General features: G+C 42.1%; 1 protein-coding gene across 3 annotated transcripts in view; it reads left to right on the top strand.

Moving 5' to 3' along the window:
- AIFM1 (apoptosis inducing factor mitochondria associated 1) overlaps positions 1–23368 on the top strand; it is a 32965-nt gene that overhangs the window by 2123 nt on the left and 7474 nt on the right. Inside the window, exons 2-11 of one of the 3 annotated variants that reach the window (XM_045882483.2) lie at positions 5518–5660; positions 12977–13076; positions 14372–14496; positions 14624–14754; positions 16161–16251; positions 19090–19174; positions 20048–20124; positions 21036–21144; positions 22610–22717; positions 23062–23150. In XM_045882483.2, coding sequence (XP_045738439.1) covers positions 5518–5660; positions 12977–13076; positions 14372–14496; positions 14624–14754; positions 16161–16251; positions 19090–19174; positions 20048–20124; positions 21036–21144; positions 22610–22717; positions 23062–23150 — 1058 coding nt within the window. Of the gene's footprint in view, positions 1–5517; positions 5661–6848; positions 6980–12976; positions 13077–14371; positions 14497–14623; positions 14755–16160; positions 16252–19089; positions 19175–20047; positions 20125–21035; positions 21145–22609; positions 22718–23061; positions 23151–23368 lie in introns of all 3 variants that reach the window. The other 2 variants (XM_045882491.3, XM_064574563.1) reach the window with 2 other exon arrangements.

The raw sequence follows: 23368 nt of genomic DNA, 5'->3' as shown, positions 1-23368 counted from the left end.
TTTCCCCTCCTCTTTCCCCTTTCTCCTCCCACCTCCAATTCTTTGTCAGGATGTTAGCAAACTTGACACCCACCTTGAAATGATCTCATCCACATCTGTCACCATTGTCAAGTTCATTTTCATTATATGCTGCCTTTTGCCTTAAAACCTAATTGCTGTTATTTGTTTACTTACTTTATTTGGATGTTCTGCCTCTTTCCAGAAATGATTGAAGGCAATTAATAGTGACTACTTTATGTCTGCATTTGGCACTGAGTAGCAGATAGGTTAGGTAATAGATATTTTCTATTCTGTAGTATTTTATTTGGTTACCAAACATTGTGCTGCCCATGTGATCAAACTGATCACCGACCCCTGACCTGAGGGTCAAATGTTTGAACATTTTTCTCTATTCAGAATCCTTCTTACCTCCTTAAAAAGGAAACTGGACTCCTTGTGGGCAAGGATCCAGACTTTCTGGGAACTGCCAAATGACACTTTTTTTTCCGAAGCCTAGAAGATGAGCCCTTCCCCACTTTTTCTGCTGAGGCAAAGCTTTCCAGAAGAAAATCTGTAGCAAGTCAGCCTTTTCTGCATCCAGTCAATAAGTTGTATTTTCTAGATATTTCCTAACATTTTAAAGGAGTTGCTGCATATTGTAACATTTCTCTAGATCATGTTTCCAAAAATTACCTAGTCCAGTAAATCAAGTGGAGAGCTGACCCCAAACCTACTGAATGAGAATGTCCTGGAGAGAGCCCTGGGAATTTTTATTTTAACAGGCTCTTGATGTAATTCTTATGATCAGGCAAGTTTGGAAAATACTGTTTTAAGGCTTAAACAGACTGAGCAGCCTTGAGTCTCCTGTGATTTGTATTAAGCCCATTTTCTGATACTCAGAATAGTGGCAGCCGTTGTCCCTTCCTATACTACACACTACCTGAGACCAGGGATTATGTCCTGTTTTTGTGTCCTCAGTGCTTTGCATAGTCTGTGGCACATGGTAAATTCTCAGTGGCTGAACCCTAGTACTGTGAAGGACTTAACTTTGTAGAAAAGAGTGAGATTGCTTTTTTGTCATCTAAATCATTTTTCCTCTGGTGCCTTTCTCACTGCACTCTAGTTATTACTACTATGATACATCTAAAATAATAGCAAGGGGGGCGCCTGGGTGGCTCAGTTGGTTAAGCAACTGCCTTCGGCTCAGGTCATGATCTTGGAGTCTGCTTCTCCCTCTGACCCTCCCCCCTCTCATGCTCTCTATCTCATTCTCTTTCAAATAAATAAAATAAAATATTTTTTAAAAAATAAAATAACAGCAAGGGTTATGCTAAAGAAAAGTTGGGGAGCTGATAAAGGGAAATAGTTCTTAGATACCTAGTTACAGTGGACAGATCATGTAGGCTTGTCCTATCTTGTGTTTTATCCATGTCAGAAAAGTCAGTTTGACATTCAGAAAACAAGACTCCAGAGCATATGGACCTCTTAACTATTTGAGAATCCTAGGAGCCTCAGTTCTGTGGGTGTATTTCTGGAAAAGGCTTTCTGGGAGTATGAAAAAACAGGAGATTATGAAATCTACAGAAATGAAATTGCTGGTTTAGGCACTATTCTTTTTTTTTTTTTTAAAGATTTTATTTATTTATTTGAGAGAGAGACACACACAGCGAGAGAGGGAACACAAGCAGGGGGAGTGGGAGAGGGAGAAGCAGGCTGGCTTCCCGCGAAGCAGGGAGCCCGACGTGGGACTCGATCCCAGGACCCTGGGACCATGACCTGAGCCTAAGGCAGTCGCTTAACCGACTGAGCCACCCAGGCGCCCCTAGGCACTATTCTAATGCTAGTCTGTAGTATTTGAACTTACTGATTTATTATTAAGCAACCTGAAATAAATGAGATCTGGCTAAACTTCTTTGCAAAAAATTCTTCAAATGTTTAGTCCTTATCATAGAATTGGAAGGAATTTCTGTTTCCTTCCTTCATTAATTAGTCCAACAAATATTTATCGAGCAAACACCTACTATGTGTTAGGCACTAAATACAATTGTAACAACAATTCAAGAATCAAATCCTTGAACAATATAGTGAATATAGACAACAATACTGTATCCTAATCAGACTTCCTAAGAGACTAGATCTTAATTATTCCAGCCACTAAAAAGAAATGATAATGGGGCACCTGGGTGGCTCAGTCGTTAAGCGTCTGCCTTCGGCTCAGGTCATGATCCCAGGGTCCTGGGATAGAGCCCCACATCGAGCCCCACATTGGGCCCCACATCGGGCTCCCTGCTCAGTGGGAAGCCTCCTTCTCCCTCTCGCACTCCCCCTGCTTTTGTTCCCTCTCTTGCTGTGTCTCCCTCTGTCAAATAAATAATAAAATCTTAAAAAAAAAAAAGAAATGATAATTATGTAATAGAGGTGCTAATTATTGCTACAATGGAAATCATAATATAAATGTATCAAATTGAAAAAAATTGAATCCCAAGTGTGAGGAAGGAAGTGCTACCTCTCTGTGTGGTCTGATTGTGAAAAATCTAAAGGAGAATCTAAAACAGACTGCTGTAATGAGAAGTCAAGGAGTAAGTTGGCTTCTCACCTTAGCAAGACAAGTGAAAAGACATGTTTAGCCATGATACGAAGTTTCCTAAAATCTTGAAGCTATGGGGGAAAGGTGTGGGAGTAATTTTATGGGTAAAAGAAAACTGGGGGCAGGGGGCGGGGAATATAAACATCCATACAACATCACTTCTTACAAAACTAAAGTCACTTGGTAGGTATGTAAAAATTTGGTTTGTTGATAATAATAGTATATTACATTTCTTTTCAGGCAGTAGTTTAAATGTTAACCAATTTACTTTTTAAAAAGTTAATTTACTTTTAAATGTCTTTTTTTTTTTCTTTTTGGCAAATTAAGGCAAAAACTGCTGAACTTTCCCAAATCTACACTCTTAGTTTTATCTGTGAAAAGCAAGCAAAAATAGAATAAACACATCAGTATTACATTAAAACAAAGTTATTGCATCTGGGTTTAGGATCTTCTAGAGGGACAATAAACGAATTTTTTTAAACTACTTATTTTCGGGCGCCTGGGTGGCTCAGTTGGTTAAGCGACTGCCTTCGGCTCAGGTCATGATCCTGGAGTCCCGGGATCGAGTCCCTCATCAGGCTCCCTGCTCAGCAGGGAGTCTGCCTCTCCCTCTGACCCTCCCCCCTCTCGTGCTCTCTCTATCTCATTCTCTCTCTCAAATAAATAAATAAAATCTAAAAAAATAAAAAATAAAAAAATAAACTACTTATTTTCAGTAAATAAACTTGGGGTGAAGGTGGGGGACACAACTAAATTCGCTGAACTAAACCACGTGGAATTTTTTCTACCCAGTTTCATTTACTAAGCTCTGAGAGTTGTCAGTCCCTACTTTTGGTGCTTACTCATTTTATGGGTTTCTGAAAATCAAAAGCTTGTCCAGATCAAGATAAGCTTCCCCACCCTTGCACATTTTCATTTTCATGATTTGTTATTTCCAAATATAAACCATTTTTTTTCATGTGGTGATAAAGGATTCTAAAGCAGGTAATAAATAAAAATAGTAAAGAAAAATACATTTTCACTTCTAAGGGTGTAGGTTTATAGTCTCTTATCTGTAATTCAGAAATGAAAATAGGACTAAAAATCAGGTTTTTATAACTCATCTGTCACTGACACCTGACCTAAACTGGAGAGAGAGGCTGCTTATAACCTTTTGTTCATCCCACTTTGAAATTTTTCATGGAAACATTAATGTGTGTGACTGTGGATTGCTGCCTTTTACTGTGCTGGGTGTTATTTACTGTATGGTATAAACACTATATACTTAAAACCATACAATTCTGAGTTCTGGAATATCCATGTTCCCGAGGATTTCAGGTAAGAGACTGCAGACCTGGTTTGGACCAGTTTTTACTCTTCTGTGCCCTGAAATTGTGAAAGCAAGGGGGAAAGCTCCATATTTCTAATATGAAATGCTACTACCAGTGCCCATTCTGTTAATCTTTTAAAGCCTGGTCAGACCAGGAATCTGCCTCTAGACTGTTGGTTCTCAAAGCAGCATAAGCATCACTAGGGAGCCTGTTAAAAAATGCAAATTCTTGGGCCCCCATTCTAGATCTCCTAACTCAGAAACTCTGGGGTGGGTCTGGCCATCTGTGTTCTAACAAACACTCCAGAGGATTCTGATGCACGTTCAAGTTTTAGAACCACTGCCCTAGATCAGAATTGGCAAATTGCAGCCCACAGGCCAAACCCACATGCTTTTGTATGCATGCCCTTGAGCTAAGATTGGTTTTGACATTTTTTTAAATGGATGAAAAAGATTAAAAATAACTATTTTGGACACATGAAAATTATTTAAACTTCACATTTTAGTGCCCATAAAGTTTTATCAGAAAATGGCCGTGGGACTCCTGGGTGGCTCAGTCATTAAGCGTCTGCCTTTGGCTCAGGTCATGATCCCAGGGTCCTGGGATTGAGCCCTGCATCGGGCTCCCTGCTCAGCGGCGAGCCTGCTTCTCCCTCTCCCTCTGTCTACCACTCTGCCTACTTGTGCTCTCTATCAAATAAATAAATAAAATCTTTAAAAAAAAAAAAGAAAGAAAGAAAAACGGCCTTGCCCATTCATTTATACTTTGTCTGTGGCTGCTTTTGTGCGACATCAGCAGAGACCATATGGCCTGAAAAGCTGAAAATGTTTACGATCTGGTCCTTTACAGAAAGAGTTTGCAAACCCCTGCTCTAGTCAGTAGTCAACATGAGGAGTATCATAAGCAGAGAAGGTAGTCCTGAGACCTTCCTTCATTTCCATGTGTGAGAGTTGTTCTAATCATCAGATCATTACATGGATGTACAGAGTTTTACATCAACATAATATTTGTATTATTTTGGAGGACTAAGAGCCAAGTAGTTGATATTTTAAGTTTAATCATTAAAAAATATTTTATAATCTGAAATTCTTTAGTTCTTTGGAAAAGATAAATCCACTTAACAAAAAATTTTTTTTTTATTTTGTGCTTTAACATTTCTGTCTTCAAGGACTGTGTCGCAGGGTTTTATTATTTTGTGCAAGGTTTGAGCCAGCCATTTAAATTACCCTTTAAGTGGTGGTTATAATGCCCCTAGGTAGTCTATATTTAACTTTTTGTATCTGTTCAGCCATTGCTCTGTGCTTACTTTGTTTACGGTGAGGATGTGAAGAGAGAAGTGTTTTTGATGAACTGCCCATTTGTTTTTCATTATCTTTTCTGGGAAGCTGTAATTTCCTCCCTGGGCAGCATTGACTTATACTCTTATTAAAAACTCCCAACAATTTAAGTGTGTGGATTCTGATATCTGCATTATTTGTACAGTTTTGATTATTTTTTTTCTTGGTCGTTTAAAAGTGAACATCATGCACCCCAATGGGCAGTAAGTCTTTACTTGTACAATGCAATGACCTCTAGTCATAAACATGTATTAACTATTTTATTTTTGTATGTGTGTGTGTCTTAATAAATTGTGTTCCTTAGGCAACTTGTTCCAGCGATGGCATGTTCCTCTAGAACTCCAGATGACAAGACAAATGGCTAGCTCTGGTGCATCAGGGGGCAAAATCGATAATTCTGTGTTAGTCCTTATTGTGGGCTTATCAACAATAGGAGCTGGTGCATATGTAAGTAGAAAAGCAGCTTGTGTAAAGAAGCTGCCAAACAGCTCCCATTAGTAGACTCAGTACTACTCTGCTTTAAAACTTTTGCAACTAATTCCCCTTTCTCCTTTTGAAAAAATTTCCAAAAAGCCTTCTTTAAAGTGCCTACTGTCTAATAATCCTGTGAGAGCCAATTTGGGAATGACTGAAATTTAATCTCCTGTTGATTAGCTTTGTTCTTTTCACTTGTCTTTTTACTCATTACTCGAAAGCCACTGTGTTTTCTTAGATTTGACTAATCCACAAAATTGTACCTTTTCTCTTGGATATGACACACTAACCTGTGAATAGGTGAGAATTCATTGCAGCTCCTTAGCACAATATTTGATTTTGCCCCATTTGTCAAATATTTTATTTTTTCCTCAGCTTGGGATAGACATTAAACAACAATAACAGCTTTCAATCCAAAATATTAAGTGTTCCTAGAAGGAAAGCTATCCCTGAATCTCACCCAAAGACTAAATTATAGAAGTTGGCCTAGTATCTAATTTCAGAATGGAATTTGTGTGAGGTGAGAAATACGGTTTTAAATGCTATGTAAAATTAACATAGTTATAGCTCCTTAAATGAACTCTGATCAGCTTAGTTGGTCACAGAGGAATTACTCTGTGGTGCTTTTTTTTTTTTTTTTTTTGGCAGGGTTTGCTGTGACTAAGCAGATCAGTCTAAAGTTGGATCATGTAAGGTCGAGTGAACCAACTTAGATAACACCTAGTAACACCCTTGATTGAAGGAAGCTGTTTGTTTGACTCCCCAAGAGCAAATGGTTGGGTGCCATTACAATTTTAGTTCTTTCCACATTGGTAAGACAGTGAAATTATTTTTGTTCCTTGGTCACTAGGTTGTAAAACAGGGAGATGAAAGTGACTTGAAGTTACCTAGATTGTCATTCCCTGACCTGACTCCCAAGTGCACAGAGACAGTTTGGGCCAGGTGTGAATGAACCCAGTTAAGTAAGAAGTAGGTGAGCTCCGTCCGCTAACCGGCTCTGAGGAAGTACACATCCTCCAGTCCTGGAGCAGCACTTTTTTCTTTTGTAGCACAGGGTAACCAAAAATGCTTCCCTGCCTTTGTGTTGAATGTGTCTTCATTAATACTTAGTGCTTTTTCTATTTCCTTTTGTTTCTTTCTTGGCCTTATCTTTACCTACAGTTGTGCAGTGTCATCACCTAGGATCCCCTTCTAGATCACTAGCGTCTGCAGGTGCTTCTGGGAAAGATGGCAGCAGCCTAGTATACTTCTTAATTGTAGGAGCAACAGTCACTGGGGCAGGAGTTTATTATGTAAGATGCTTACACTAAAATATATTTCGGGGTAGGGTGGGTGAGACCATGGCACTAATGAAAACTTGATCCATTAGAATACAACGAAGTATTCACAGCATGTGCTTTCTTGGTATTTATTAAAGGGACATTGTCAGTCACCAGGGAGCCCTCAAACCTCATCTTCCAAACTGTTGAAGTCCTACCAGATATATGTGAAGCCATACATTGAATGATTATTTTTAAAATCCTCATCATTAACCCTTCCTTCAAAACTTTTACCAAGGTCATAATTCTTTTTAAGATGCTAAATTATATTGTGCTTTAGTGCTGCATACCTAACAAGATAGTCTCAAAGAGTAAACGTCAAATAAGCAAGTAAAAGTAACTTGAATGCCACCCATTTTGGATCATTTTAGGTAAAACGCCATCTTTGTGTTTTGTCAGAGACAGTCAACCCGACTTTTACTGCGAAAAGGCATTTTATTGAATGCTTCTGAGGAGGTCCAAAGAGCCACAGAATTACAATATTCTCCCCACCCACCCCCAGCCTCTATTTCAAAGTAAATTCGTTTGGCAGTGTCCCTTTTGTAATCTCTAATTTGGTCAAACTAGTGGCTGAAGTGGTACAAGCTATAACACATTCGTGTAGACTGCTTTTGTAAACGCCTCTCATTCATGATTTAGATACTGCCCTCTGAGCCTTACCTCTTCCATTGCCTAGCTCTCGACTTCTGCTGTCAGTGCCACCCCATTCATTCCAAAATAGATGTGAAGTGTTTGCATCTGATATGTTTGTACCAGCTGAAACCTATTGAACCTCTGGTTTATGTTGCTGTACCAGAGTTGGATGGCCTTCACAGAGCTGGCCAGGCAAATCTCTTGATGCCAGGCCACAAGACAGGGCCACGAGTCACTGTTGCTTTCTTCCTCCTTGGAAATATCTCCGAAGCACAAGTTCCTCTCAAGCCATTCACTTAAATGCCTCATTGCCCTCTGTGTTTATCCAACACTGGTAATAGTAAAGCTACTAGATTATAGTGGTTTCAGGTTAAATGATAAGCTTTTGTCTACCTACAACTGTTATTGAACTATTCTGTAAAGTTTTATATTGGGTTTTAAGTCATTTAAAATGTGGTCTGAGGTAGCTTAGGTTTTTATCCTCTGAAATTGGTCTTAATCTAACAAGAACTTAAAAATTGGAGTTCAGATTTGATGAGATGTGGCTAGAAGTTATTTAGTGTTTGTTAGTCTGCTCTGACTGCCATAACAAAATAGCACAGACTGGGTGGCTTAAACAACAGAAATGTATTTTCTCACAGTCTGGACGCTAGAAGTCCAGTATCAGGGTGTCAGCATGGTCGGGTTCTGGTAAGAGCTCTCTCCCTGGCTTGACCACCTTCTCCTATGTCCTTACACGGGGGAGAGAGAGAGAGAGTGAGCATGAGCTCTGGAGTCTCTTATTCTTATAAGGGCACCAGCCCTATCAGATTAAGCCCCCCCCTTATTTAACCTTTATCACCTCCCAAATACCATCACATTGGGAGTTAGGGCTTCGACATAAGAATTGGAGGGGGACACACATTCAATCCACAGTGGTGTTCCTTCATAACTTTTCTCTCTCACATGAGGAAGTGTTCCTAATTTGAGTACAAATACTATTTTAGTGACTACTGAGTTGGGAGCTCTTTACCACATCCCCCCCCCCAAAAAAAAAAAAAAAAAACTAAGAGAGCAGAACTAAGAACAAGGGAAATTTTTCTGAAATGTTTGCTCCGGGTCTGTACTTTTTTTTTAAGATTTTATTTATTTATTTCACAGAGAGATAGCGAGAGCAGGAACACAAGCAGGGGGAGTGGGAGAGGGAGAAGCAGGCTTCCCACCGAGCAGGGAGCCTGATGTGGGGCTCGATCCCAGGACCCTGGGATCATGACCTGAGCCAAAGGCAGATGCTTAACGACTGAGCCACCCAGGCACCCCTGGATTGGTTTTTTTTTTTTTTTTAAAGATTTTATTTATTTATTTGACAGAGAAAGAGACATCGAGAGCAGGAACACAAGCAGGGGGAGTGGGAGAGGGAGAAGCAGGCTTCCCGCCAAGCAGGGAGCCCGATGTGGGACTCGATCCCAGGACCCTGGGATCATGACCTGAGCCGAAGGCAGACGCTTAACGACTGAGCCACCCAGGCGCCCCCCCTGGATTGTTTTTTTTTAAAGATTTTATTTATTTATTTGAAAGAGAGAGAGTGAGTGAGAGAGAGCACAAGCGGGGGAAGAAGCAGAGGGAGAGGGACAAACAGACTCCCCACTGAGTAGGAAGCCCAACAAGGGGCTTGATCCCAGGACCCTGGGATCACGACCTGAGCCAAAGGCAGCTGCTTAACCAACTGAGCCCCTAGATTATTATTTACTTATTTGAGAGAGAGAGGGAGATGGAGAGAGAGGGCACGAGCAAGGGGGAGGGGGAGAGGGAGAAGCAGACTCCCCACTGAGCAGGAAGTAGGACACAGGACTTGATCCCAGGACCCTGGGATCATGACCTGAGCCAAAGGCAGACACTTAACCAACTGAGCCACCCAGGCACCCTTGGGGTCTGTACTTTAAACCAGTGGTTTTTACATTTCTCACCACAGTTCACAGAAAAGTACATTTTATCTGGCAACCTGTTATATAACTATAAATACATAAAACTCAAACAAAATTCAAAATAATACTTAGTAGGTGTGACATACTCTGATAGTTTTATTCTCTTCTATTTGTTTTTTTAATGCTGATTATAACCTTACTAAATTGATTTTACCACCCACTAATGGGTTGCAACCTTAATTTGAAAAGCACTGATCTGAACAGCACTTCTTTGGCTTAGATTGCAAGTAGGAACTCCTGATTGGTGTAGATGTGGACATTCCTCCTTGTCTTGCTAGTGACTTTCTCTAGGACTGTAGACAGATCTGATCTCAGTCCTGTTACTTGTCAGTGAGCAGAGCCTAAGTAGCCTTTAGACTATTTAATGAGATTTAGTATTGGGGCCCTTTGCCCAACTTGTTCAACTGGTTGTTCAACTGGTAAAATCATATTGCCTCATAAAATGACCTTTTTCCTTTCAAATTTCTTCAAGACAAATAAACACTGCCATATTAATCTGTTTAGAAAAGTTGCCTCCAGTGATATTTTTCACAGATTTGTAGTTTTTCTTAACGCGACACGTATTCATGCCACTAATTGGAAATCTGTGCAAACTGGGAATACAGTAATACTTGGGGGAAAAGTAAATTTTTATTTAGTATGTCTGCAAACATTTTTATATCAGAATATTTACTTAAAAACTAGATACGTAAATATGTATATAAATATATGACGACCCTCATTTTTGTCCTTTCCCCACTAAACCTCAAGATTTTTCTTGGTCGGGCGCCTGGGTGGCTCAGTCGTTAAGCATCTGCCTTCGGCTTGGGTCATGATCCCAGGGTCCTGGGGTCGAGTCCCACATGAGGCTCCCCGCTCAGCAGGAGGCCTGCTTCTCCCTCTCCCACTCCCCCTGCTTGTGTGTCTCTCTGTCAAATAAATAAAATCTTAAAAAAAAAAAAAAAAGAACAGTAAATAGGCTAATGTGGTTAAGAAGAGCACCAAGAGATAAGGTCACAGATGCCATATTAAAAAAAAAAAAAAAAATTTTCTTGGTCTACTCTACCCCTCACATGTGAAGCCACTGGGTCTAGGCTATTTTTGGCTATCTCTCTCCATCCAAACATGACCCCAGTTTATTTCTCTGTTTACTCATGTTGACCAGCTTTAAGCCATCTTTTTATGTAAAATTCCCTTTCTTAAAAGAAATTTTTTTTTAGGTGTGGGTAAATACTGGATTCGTGTATGGTATCTGATGGCAAGGTAAAAACTTTATTCCTGAAATTGATGTCAGTTGAATTCATTTTATTAATGTGATGAATTTAGTGGTGAATTCAAGGAATAGCCATTCACTTTTAACATACCGTCCTTAATTTTCTAACCCATTCATACCATATGTTAGATATTTCCAGGCTGATAAATGTTAAGTCTGGGGTCCAGGTTCCTCCTTATAGCCCACTGCCTAATGGGCTGCTCTGTATAGGGCTCATAGAAATATTCTTCAGGGACGCCTGGGTGGCTCAGTCCATTAAGCATCTCCCTTCAGCTCAGGTCATGATCTCAGGGTCCTGGGATTGAGCCCCACGTCAGGCTGCCTGCTCTGCAGGGTGCCTGCTTCTCCCTCTGCCTCTCCCCCTGCTTGTGTTTGCGTGCTCTCTCTCTCTCTCTCTCTGTCAAATAAATAATAAATGAAATCTTCTAAAAAAAATATTCTTCAAACATGTTTTATGACACTTCTGATTGTCCTTACTTTCTCCATTTTGTGATGAATTCACCACTAAATTCATCACATTAATAAAATGAATTCAACTGACATCAATTTCAGGAATAAAGTTTTTACCTTGCCATCAGATACCATACACGAATCCAGTATTTACCCACACCTAAAAAAAAATTTCTTTTAAGAAAGGGAATTTTACATTAATTAACGACCTGGGATTTCAGTTAACATCAATTACTTAAGTTTTCGTCTTGTTGAGCCTTTGGGGTACAAAAGAGCAAAAGTAAAACAAGTCATTCTTGCCTATTTTTTTTTAAATTCCAATAAATTCCAGTGCTGTACGTTAAAAAAAAAAAAAAAAACTAGTCATAATGCTAACGGACACTTCAAGTTGAACAGCTAGAGAAGATAGTAGATTTGAAATAGGTGATTAAACAAGGTATTTAACCCTTGGTAAATACCTAAGTGTCAAAAGCAGGATAGACTATTGAGGGAAAGATGAGTTACTCTGTAAGACTAGGATATAGGCAGTCATGTTTCAGGGCATTAGCCGAGTACCCAGCAAAACTTGGAACGTCTCCCAAGAAAACGTAATGTCCCAGCTTCCTACCCAGAACTGTATAGATTCGTTTCACAGCTAGTATCCACAGCTAAGCATGGTCCAAAACCCCTTTTATAAAATTTAACCCTGGAGCGCCTGGATGGCTCAGTCGGTTAAGCCTCTGACTTCGGCACAGGTCATGATCTCGGGGTCCTGGGACTGAGCCCCACATTGGGCTCCCTGCTCGGCAGGGAGTCTGCTTCTCCCTCTCCCTCTGCCACTCCCCCCACTCGTGCTCTCTCTGTCTCTCTCTTAAAAATACATAAATAAGGGGCGCCTGGGTGGCTCAGTCATTAAGCGTCTTCCTTCGGCTCAGGTCATGATCCCGGGGTCCTGGGATCGAGCCCCGCATCGGGCTCCCTGCTCCGCGGGAAGCCTGCTTCTCCCTTTCCCACTCCCCCTGCTTGTGTTCCCTCACTCGCTGTGTCTCTCTCTGTCAAATAAATAAAATCTTTAATAAATAAATAAATAAAACCTTTAAAAAATAATAAAGTTTAGCCCTTTATTCGTCTAGTATAAAATGATTTTCTTTTAAAAAAAAATTTTAAAAAGATGGTAAAGACAGCTTAAGAGGGGAGGAAAGTCATTCAGGTATTAATGAATATACATTTGTTTTATTTCTTTATAAAAGCTTGTAAAAATTAAAATCAGTGTAATTCAGGGCGCCTGGCTGACTCAGTCGTAAAACATGTGACTCTTGATCTCAGGGTCATGAGTTTGAGCCCCACGTTGGACATAGAGATTTCTTTTAAAAAAGAAAAAAAAAAAAAGAAAAAAAATTATTTCCTTTTTTTCTTTAGCTGTACCTTCAGACTTCAATATAAGGAAAATTCTTTACATAGAGCCTAAGGAAATTTGAAACTGGAACCTTTTCATCGGTGTACCTATGTTCTTTTTAGACCAAGTGTGTACATACCCGATATTTTTTTGAGAAAATAATTTTGCCTTAAGTGATTTTAACATAGAACTTACTTCATGTAGACAAAAGTTTCTCATTTAATTGAAAGATAATGATATTACTTACGGTATGAGCTAGCTTTATGATGACATTTTCTCCATGTTTGGATCTGCAGGCCTACAAGACTATAAAAGATGATCAAAAAAGATATGATGAAAGAATGTCAGGGTTAGGGCTGACACCAGAAGAGAAACAGAAAAGGGTCACGTCACCTGGTGAGTATTATTTGAGACTCAGTATATGAAGGGCAAGTTAAAAACAGTTTGGGTGCTATGCTTTGCAGATGTCTTATTGACATGACAATGCTGTGAGATTGTAAGCTTCCAGAAACTGTGGAATTACCCCAGACCTGGGAGCAATTTGTTAAGGTATTTGACTGGAATTTGGGTTTGAGAATAGTTATTAATGAGGATTATGATTGGCTGTTTTTTTTTTTAATATATTAGACTCTTAAAAGGCAAGCTTTATTAGCCTGGTGATGGGTATTAAAGAGGGCATGTATTGAATGGAGCACTGGGTGTTATACGCAAACAATGAAACATGGAACACTCCATCAAAAACTAATGATGTAATGTATGGTGATTAACATAATAAAATAAAATTTAAAAAATAAAAATAAATAAAAAATTTTAAAAAGGCAAGCTTTAAATTCAAAAGGCAAGCTTGGTGAGGATAATTGTTGGAAAAGACATGAAGGCTTTTTTTTCCCAATGAGGAAATTCTTTTGGTTTGTTTTGTTCCCCTTTAGAGTCTTTGGAGTTTTCAAGTTGTTAAGGATATATTTGTTTTCCTAAAGCATATAGCACTAGCTGTCACTTCCATCCCCAAGACTGGCTTGATTTTTCAGAATGAAATGTTTTAATCCCTTAATAAGCCCTACAACTCTGGGTGGGCGATTTACATTGCTTTCTTCAAAACACCTCCTTTTTCTTGAACATTGTATAATAATCCCCAATTGACCTGCTGGGTTTTCCCCTTTTACTGCTAACAAAAGGTGAAACTGAACTTGGTATTTTTCTGTTGATCATTAGGAAGTTAGTGGGAAGAGCAGAAGCTTTCTGATATATACTTTCTGATGTATTTTACAAATAGACTATTTAAGCTAGGTTCTGGTTCTGACAGATGTAATGAATGAATGACGTTGGCCAAATCATTTGCCTCTTTGGGGGGTATTTTTCACTTATGAAATGAAAAAGTACTTGCTTTTCTTGTTCATCAGGCTGCTGTGAAGTTTGTCAAGATTAATGTAGGTACAGTCTTTGCTAGCTTTATGTAAAGGATTGAAACAAGTACAAGGTGATTTTTTTTTTTTAATAGTGGCAAGGAGAGGCAGCTGGCTGGCTGGCTCAGTTGGAGGAGCCTGTGACTCTTGATCTCGGTCAGAGTCATGAGTTCAAGCCTCATGTCAGGTGTAGAGATTACTAAAAAATAAATAAGTAAACTTTAAATAGTGGCAAAGAGTCATCTGAGATTTTAAGAAAATTCACCCTGTCTGGTGTGTTGCTTCCAGCTCCAGAAAGAGAACCAGTTCCTCAAGTCAGGGTACCAAGTCACGTCCCATTCCTGCTCATCGGGGGAGGCACCGCTGCTTTTGCTGCAGCCAGATCCATCCGGGCTCGGGATCCTGGGGCCAGGGTAAGGCACACACTCTTCCACTTGGCACGGAGGGTAGAGTCTGCAAGTACTTAGCCAGTGTCCGCACTTTGACATCTGCCTCTTAAATGACTTGGCTGTGATAACTGTCATCATTTTCTATCTGAAGGTACTGATTGTGTCTGAAGATCCTGAGCTGCCATACATGCGACCTCCTCTTTCAAAAGAACTATGGTTTTCAGATGATCCGAATGTCACAAAGACGCTGCGATTCAGACAGTGGAATGGAAAAGAAAGGAGGTGCGTTCACTTCTGTAAAATGGGCCTGACTGGCAACTTGAACTGAGCACAGGGCATTGGTCAGGAGTTTGCACAGACCGTGTGGAGTCTGCTGTGGTGCACACTTGGCACAGTGTAGAGGCAATGGCAAGAGTCCTGGATTCTGTTACCCGATCTGCCAACAAGTAAAGCTGTAATGTTGGCCTCCGAAGGACTAATGCACCTATTTCCAGGACCTTGCTGTTAGACTTCTGCCGTGAAGATCAGCTCGGCCTGTGTTGTCACTTCCTTACATTACACTTGCCGAGGTGTCTCCCGTAAAAGCAAAAGAGAAGACACTGTTCTCTGGAGTGTTCCTTGACACCCTAGTAGGCGTGCAGAATTGCGGGAACAGAGTGGAAACACTATAAGGAAGAACCTCGTTATTAAGATGTTTGCATGAAAGACTTGGAAAGACAGGTCCAGAAGCCTTCTCCTTCTATAGGACTCCATGGGTCTCTTGATTCCAGTACCATGTTTTTGGGTTCTAGTTTTTTTCTCACTAGTGATCACTTTGATACTGGACTAAGTTTTACAGATCTACCCACCTCCCTCACTCCCATTATCATGTTCTATTCTCAAGCAGGATGCATACTGTCAATTATGTTAGCCATCCCTTCATTAATATCTCATAGCTAATGTGGCAAAGTCCTCTCAGGTGCGAGACCTCGCTGTCCATTGATCAGCACCATTCTGGACAACTCATTCGGGTGGATGTGTGAATACCAGCTCCCTGGGTGGTGTTCTTGTTCTAATTTGGGGGGTTTTTTGTTGTTTGTTTTTTTTTAAGATTTATTTATTTGAGAGAGAGAGAGAGTGTGCAGTGGGTGGAGGGGCAGAGGGAGAGGGAGAGAAAGAATCTCCAGCAGACTCCCTGCTGAGCACAGAGACCGACACGGGGCTTGATCTCATCACTCTGAGATCATGACCTGAGCCGAAATCAGCAGTCAGACGCTCAACCAACTGAGCCACCCAGGCGCCCTTTCTTGTTCTAAATTTGAACCTAAATCCAGAGCAGGGTTTCTCAACCTTGGTACTATTGGCATTTAGGGCTGGATAATTCTTTGTTGTGGGGGCTGTTCTGTGCGTTGTAGGATGTTTAATAGCATCCTTGGCCTCTGCCCACTAGATACCAGAAGCCTCCCTCCCCCTAAGCTGTTACAGCCAGAAATGCCTCTAGGCATTGCCAAATTGCCCCCAGGTGAGAACCACTAGTCTAAAATACCTTTGTGTAAATAAGTCACTACCAAGATTTATTGGACTTGGAAACTTACTCTGGAAAATGTTCCTAAGAGTTTTCATGATTGAAACAATTTTACTAAAGCTTATGGGGGAAGTTAATGGCAGTTCCAGGTGCTTATAACATTTTCTCCCTCTTCTCTATACAGCATATATTTCCAGCCACCCTCTTTCTATGTCTCTGCTCAGGATCTGCCTCACATTGAGAATGGTGGTGTGGCTGTCCTCACTGGGAAGAAGGTGAGCTAGTAGGCCACTTCCCTTGTCAAACTCCATGTGGGCTGCAAGTATGGTGACTTGTATTCGCACTACGATTTACATCTGTCCTGCCATTGTAGTTCATCAAAGAAGGATCGAGTCATTTTAGGCTTGGTCTTGCCAGTCTTCACTGCGTGGTGTTTCTTCTCGGGGGAAGCACTAATCTCAAAGCCTAGAGAAGCATGTCAACTAAACTTTCCCAGGGAAGTCAAACCATTGGGGACAGTGACCCTGAATCTGATCCTTCTCCAGATTTGCTCCTCTGCCCTTCCTTTGTCTTCCTATTTTCCACACTAACATTTCTTTGGGATTATTGATGACAAGAGATTGACAGCAGTATATTATTCAGGATAGTAAAATAATTTAGGCATTATGTCAGCATGGGAAGTATCGTTAGACTTTACAAAGGTGAGTGCCTGAGTAATGGGAGCAGTTATTGGAGGGCATTTGTGGGGTCCAGGGAGGGTTTTGTTTTGCTATGTTATGTTTCATTTTTGTTAATGAGAGGTGTGAGAGTGTATTTGTAAACTAATGGCAATGTTCCAGTGGAGAGGGAAGGGTTATCAGAAGGAGCAAAGTCCAGAGTAGATGGGATCCAGAGCACAAGTGGAGAATTGACCTTTGCTAGGCATAAGCCCACTTCTTCTATAAGGAGACATAGGCAGAGGAGGTGGATATAGGTTTATGGATAAGCTGGTAATGAGGGGCGCCTGGGAGGCTCAATCGGTTAAGCGGCTGCCTTCGGCTCAGGTCATGATCCCAGGGTCCTGGGATCGAGCCCCATATCGGGCTCCCTGCTCTGCGGGAAGCCTGCTTCTCCCTCTCCCACTCCCCCTGCTTGTGTTCCCTCTCTCACTGTGTCTCTCTGTGTCAAATAAATAAATAAAATCTTTTTTTTTTAAAAAAAAAGCTGGTAATGAGACATTAGGTATTAAGTATCCTCTGTGTGTAAATAACACACAGGCCCTGCTCTCTAGGGCTTAACAGTATTTAAGAAAAAACAGGAACGATAATCATAACACATAGATGTGGAGTAAGAAAGATAGGCACAGTGTATTGTGGGAATTACTGGGAAACCTGCCCAGTATAGAGGTGATTTCAGGGAAGGCTTTCTGGAGGAGGAGGTCTTATAGAATGGGAAATTTTATGGAATGAAGAAGAATTCACCAGATTCGTGGTAAGTGAAGAGAATTCAAGTAGAAACCAGCATAAGCAAAGGTACGGGGGTATGAAAAAGCACCTTTGGTGCAGGGAAACAAGCAGCTAGCTCCTGACAGAGCAGAAAGTATAAGCTAAAGAATGGCAAGAGATGAAAGCGAGACGTTACACAGGGTCCTGACCATGGAGAGCTCTGTTGTATAGAAGAACTTGAGCTTTTCCCCATGGGCCCTGAGGGGCTCTTGCATTTTAGACAAGGATATAGAACAGATCGAGTTTTAAGTAATCCCTGTGTTGGCTCTGAAGAGGATGGATTTCAGGGGGACAAGACTAGAGGTAGACCATTTGGAAGACACTGTAGTAATCTAGGCGAGAGATGACAGAGCAGATTAGGGCAGTAGCGGCCGTGACGGCCGCGGTGATGGGGTGGTGGTAGCGGTGGCGGAGAGCCCGGTTCTAAAGTGCTTTACAGCTGTTATCTCATTTTCTCATGAGACTCTTACCAGCTAGGTACTATTATTATTGCCATTTTATAGAGAAAGAAAGTGAGATTAAAAAGAGGTCAACTGTGGGGCGCCTGGGTGGCTCCGTTAGTTACGCGTTCGACTTGATCTCAGCCCAGGACGTGATCTCAGGGTCGTGAGTTCAGGCTCCACACTGGGCATGGAGCCTACTTAAAAAAAAAAAAAAAAAAAGTCAACTAACTTGCCTAAGATCAAATAGCTAATAAATGGTGGAGACAGAATTTGAGCCCATATCTGTCTGACTCCAAAATTCTGACTCCAGAGCCCAAGGTCTTAATAACACTGTTGTATAAGTGCCTTTCCACGAATCTGGAAGCAGCAGCAGCAACCAGCACCCCCACCCCTGGGTGTGATGGGGGAGGAGTGTGCGTGAATGAGCGGCCTCTACATGTGAGCTATCCTTGGCAGGAGAGCTGAGTTCTAGCGAAGGGTAGAAGTTAGACAAAACAGGGCGCCTGGGTGGCTCAGTTGGTTGAGCGACTGCCTTCGGCTCAGGTCATGATCCTGGAGTCCCAGGATCGAGTCCCGCATCGGGCTTCCTGCTCGGCAGGGAGTCTGCTTCTCCCTCTGACCCTCACCCCTCTCATGCTCTCTCTCTCATTCTCTCTCTCAAATAAATAAATAAAATCTTTATTAAAAAAAAAAAAAAGAAGTTAGACAAAACATTTTGTAAAAATGTTGAGGATGTAGGAGCGTTGTTAACCAGGAAATAAGGTTTCCAAAAAAGCCAAGCAGAAAAGTCTGTCTCTGTTCTCCATTTCCACAAATTGGGCAGGGACTTTGGGGACTGCAGGGATTTGTTTTAATGTTGGCTGCTTAAGAAAGTATGACCACTTGAAGAGGCTGGGTACCAGAAACTGTGGTGCCAGTGATTACTTAGAAATGGTTTCTTGAGGATCACCCTGGGTCAAGAACGAATACTTCTCCCTGGGCTGATGGCTGAAAGGTACAGGGTTCCTTTTTGGGGTAATGGAAATGATCTACAATTATAGTGGTGATGGTTGCACAACCTTGTGAATATACTAAAAACCACGAATTGTACACTTTAACATGGTAAGTATAATGTTATGTGAATTATGTCTCGATACCAAAGCATTTTAAGCTAACTCATCTCTCCGTCTTTCTGTGTGTGTCCCAGGTAGTGCAGCTCGACGTGAGAGGCAACATGGTGAAACTTAACGATGGCTCTCAGATAACCTATGAAAAGTGCTTGATTGCAACAGGTGAGTATTTCTCCAGACAGATTTCTTCCCTGGTACAGCTCATTCGAGTTTTAGTATAGAAGGCATTACTTAATCTTAAGAAAACCAAAACCCAGTCTCTCTGAAGTGGGTGGCTTCTCTTGGTGCAAAGCCCAGCTAACTACAGGCATCTGATCAGCAGCCCTTCTGGAGTACCCCTGCTGCTCCTTTGGGTAAGGGCACAGATGGGTATTGAAGAGGATGGCCTTTTTTTTTCTTCTCCCCGTTTAGCCGCTGCCCTCTGCTCTCCTACCTGTGCCCCAGAAGTGATACAGCCTCACAGCTTCATTGCCACTTGTGATCAGAAATCAAGAGAGGGGGCGCCTGGGTGGCTCAGTTGGTTAAGCGACTGCCTTCGGCTCAGGTCATGATCCTGGAGTCCCTGGATCGGGTCCCGCATCAGGCTCCCTGCTCGGCAGGGAGTCTGCTTTGCCCTCTGACCCTATCCCCTCTCATGTGTTCTCTCTCATTCTCTCTCTCTCAAATAAATAAATTTAAAAAATCTTTAAAAAAAAAAAAAAAAAGAAATCAAGAGAGGAGACTGAAGCGGTTGCTTAAACAAACATAGCATGCTTTCTGGCGATGCCCCTAGAAGGGATTGGGGAAGGAAAAACCGAGGCCTTGTGGCCATCTCCAGGGAGGGCGGGCCCTTTGTAGAGACTCACAAATGGCTTCTCCAAGGAAATTGACAGAAGCCTGCTGGGAGGCCAGGTGAAGGGAAACAAAGCCTCTGGGTCTTGTGGATGCTGAGGTGGCACCAGCAGAACCTCACTCGCCACAGCACCACCTTTTGGGGGGGAGCGTTTGGGCTAGCTCCCCGCTCGGTGGGCTAAAGGGTTTTCCTCCTATTTCCAGGAGGCACTCCAAGAAGTCTGTCTGCCATTGATAGGGCTGGAGCAGAGGTGAAGAGTAGAACAACGCTTTTCAGAAAGGTAATTGTCTGCTTTAGGGCTTTGATTGTTTTGGTTTTTGAAGAGGTAGCATAATCATGTGGTCCCCAAGTAACCACCCAGGAATTGGGAGATGGGAGTTCTATTTATGGCTCTTCTATAGACTTGTTATCTAGCCTTGAGCAAGTCACTTCCTCTCTCTGCACCTCAAATACCTCACTCAAGGGTTTTCAGCTCCTAGGTGAAAAATACATCTAGTGTTTTTTTATTGCTTGCTATAGTTCCTTCCGATTGCTCTTCCATAGTTGTTTTGTTCCTGATGCCTTTGAGTCATTGGAACTCCTTATAGCCTCTTGGCATTTTGCATTGCAAATGTTACTGCGGAGACTTTGAAGAGAAAACTCGAGTACCTAAGTGAAAAAGGAAGCGGGGGCTTTGCTTCTTAACACTGTGCTTTACTTGGGACACCTGCTGAAATTTTCCAGCCACTCTTACGGGTATTTGAGAAGATTGCTGTCATCCTTTAAATTCTTGATCAAATAAGGTTTGTCAGCTTTTGGCACCATTGCCATTTTGGGCCGGATGACTGTTCGTCATGAGGGGCTGGCCTGTGCATATAGGATATTTAGCAGCATCCCTGGCCTCTACCTGCTAGCTGCAAGGAGCACTTCCTCACCCCCAGTTGTGGCAACCAAAAATGGCTCCAGAAATTGCCAAATGTCCCCTGAGGGGGAGGGGGCGAAACTGCCCCCAGTTGAGAACCACTGATGCTAGAAGGAATGTTCCAAGGGTGAGAAATTTACATCAGTAACAGAAGCTATCATTGAGCCACTTCATACAAGGAGAAGATTTTATGTGCAAATTACATGTCAGAGATTTAGCCGAAAATATTTCTTGGTATTATCCTATGCCCCTTTGGGAAATGAGTGGACTAAACTGGTGTGATCCTGCAGATTGGAGACTTTAGAACCTTAGAGAAGATCTCCCGGGAAGTCAAGTCAATTACGATAATCGGTGGGGGCTTCCTTGGGAGCGAACTGGCCTGCGCTCTTGGCAGAAAGGGTGAGTACTGGGCAGTGACCTCAATTTTTCTTTTCTGGTTTTATATCCCATGCTTTTTGGGGCTCTCACAAATTCCAGGGATGCATTTGCCAGGATCAGTAGAAAGAGTTTGATTAAGATTTATGTGGTAAGGGGTGCCTGGCTGCCTTAGTTGGTAGAGCATGCAACTCTTGATCTTGGGGATGTGAGTTCAGGCCCCACATTGGGGGTAGAGTTTACTTAAAAAAAAAAAAAGATTTATATGGTGAAAAGCTAAGCACTGAGCTTAGTTCTCGTGAGGAATCCCTTAGTGACCAAAAAGCTGCCATCTGAGCAACTGAGCAGAAATGCTTTCTTTCCCTTCCTCTAGCCTCTAAGCCAGGACTCCTCAGAAATAAAGTATTAAGGGGATGCCTGGCTGGCTCAGTTGGTAGAGCGTATGACTCTTTTTTTTTTTAAAGATTTTATTTATTTATTTGAGAGAGAGAGCACATGAGAGGGGGGAGGGTCAGAGGGAGAAGCAGACTCCCTGTCGAGCAGGGAGCCCGATGCGGGACTCGATCCCGGGACTCCAGGATCATGACCTGAGCTGGAGGCAGTCGCTTAACCAACTGAGCCACCCAGGCACCCCGAGTGTATGATTCTTGATCTCAGGGTTGTGAGTTTGAGGCCCACATTGGGTATAGAGATTACGTAAAAATAAAACCTTTAGGGGTGCCTGGATGGCTCAGTCGGTTAAGCATCTGATAAATCTTTTTTTTTATTTTTATTTTTTTAAAGATTTTATTTATTTGAGAGAGAGAGCGCGCGTGCGCACACACTGAGGGAGAAGGAGAAGCAGACTTCCCGCTGAGCAAGGGGTCTGACATGGGGCTCAATCCCAGGAACCCCGGGATCATGACCCACACCGAAGGCAGACGCTTAACCTACTGAGCCACCCAGGCGCCCCCTGATAAATCTTTTTTAAAAAAATCTTTTAAAAAAGAAATAAAATATTAAGGAAAGTGAGTTATTAAGATAAGGGCAATGTAGACTACAGAGTTGTATGTATATTTGAACTGCTATTCCCTGTAAAAGTCAGACTTTCTTCAGACGCACGATGGTTCCCAGTTCAACAGCTCTGTGTGTTCCAGTTTGAATGTTTCGTGACAGCCGTTTTCCTTAATGTCAGTTTTCGGCTGTGTGAAATCAGGGCATCTTCTCAGGAGGGTGCTTCCTGTTCAGAGGCCACAGGCAGAGGTGTGAGCCTGAGCGGATGCCTGGGTGTAATGCACTTAGTACATGGTGCGTAGTTGAATCCAGGGACAGCAGTTCTGGTGCCCGTTATATTTGCCTTGTCAGTGCCCCACAAATAGGAGCTCTGGCCTAGGTCGCAGCATTGCCCTGTGTGTCACGAATGGCAACCTGCTGCTCCTTCACTTCTCTTCCTGTCTTCCCAGGATTGGCTTTTGCCTCCTGCTCTACCAAGTCTGTTTCTTCTTCCCAGCTCGAGCTTTGGGTACAGAAGTGATTCAGCTCTTCCCTGAGAAAGGAAATATGGGAAAGATCCTCCCTGAATACCTCAGCAACTGGACCATGGAAAAAGTCAGACGAGGTAGAGAGACTTTCCATATGCTGCCGCTCTTTCCTTTGAATGAGGCCTACGCAAAGTTGGCTTCTTTGGGAATCCCCTTGACATAAGCCATATCACCTGGCAGATGAAATATTTCTACCATTCTCCACTCAGCCAAGTTCCAATAGGCGTTCTGAATCTGACGCACCAAATTCCCGGAAGTACTGAAAATGAACTGTGGGTGTGGGTTCTTGCAGTTCCCCAAGGCTGCCTGCGAGCTGATGATTACTGGTTTTATGATAGGGGGTGCCTTTAGTCATCTTCCCTACTCGTCATGAAGGTGGGATGCTCGCACGCCCAGCCTCAGGTCTTGTTTGCCTTCACAGAGGGGGTTAAGGTGCTTCCCAATGCTATTGTGCAATCAGTTGGAGTCAGCGGTGGCAAGTTACTCATCAAGTTGAAAGATGGCCGGAAGGTAAGGAGGGGAAGGTGGGCTGCCAGACCTTCCAGCTCTCCCCTCCCCTTTCCTCATTCTTACTCCTTCGTTTGATAACAGTAGATAGTTTTCGTGGCAGCCACCGTTAACATTGTCATAATTTTCTGAATGAACTCTTCCCTCCATTAAAATAAGAATGATGAGAGCCAGAGTAGACACCTGTGAACCACTTTCCCCCTCCCGTCTGTATCACAGAT

This window comes from Mirounga angustirostris, unplaced genomic scaffold (genome assembly GCF_029215605.1).
Source record: "Mirounga angustirostris isolate CCGP_5_RB_7025 unplaced genomic scaffold, mMirAng1.0.hap1 SCAF_11, whole genome shotgun sequence".
Classification (NCBI taxonomy): Eukaryota; Metazoa; Chordata; class Mammalia; order Carnivora; family Phocidae; genus Mirounga; species Mirounga angustirostris.
This window is presented reverse-complemented; position numbering and strand designations above follow the sequence as displayed.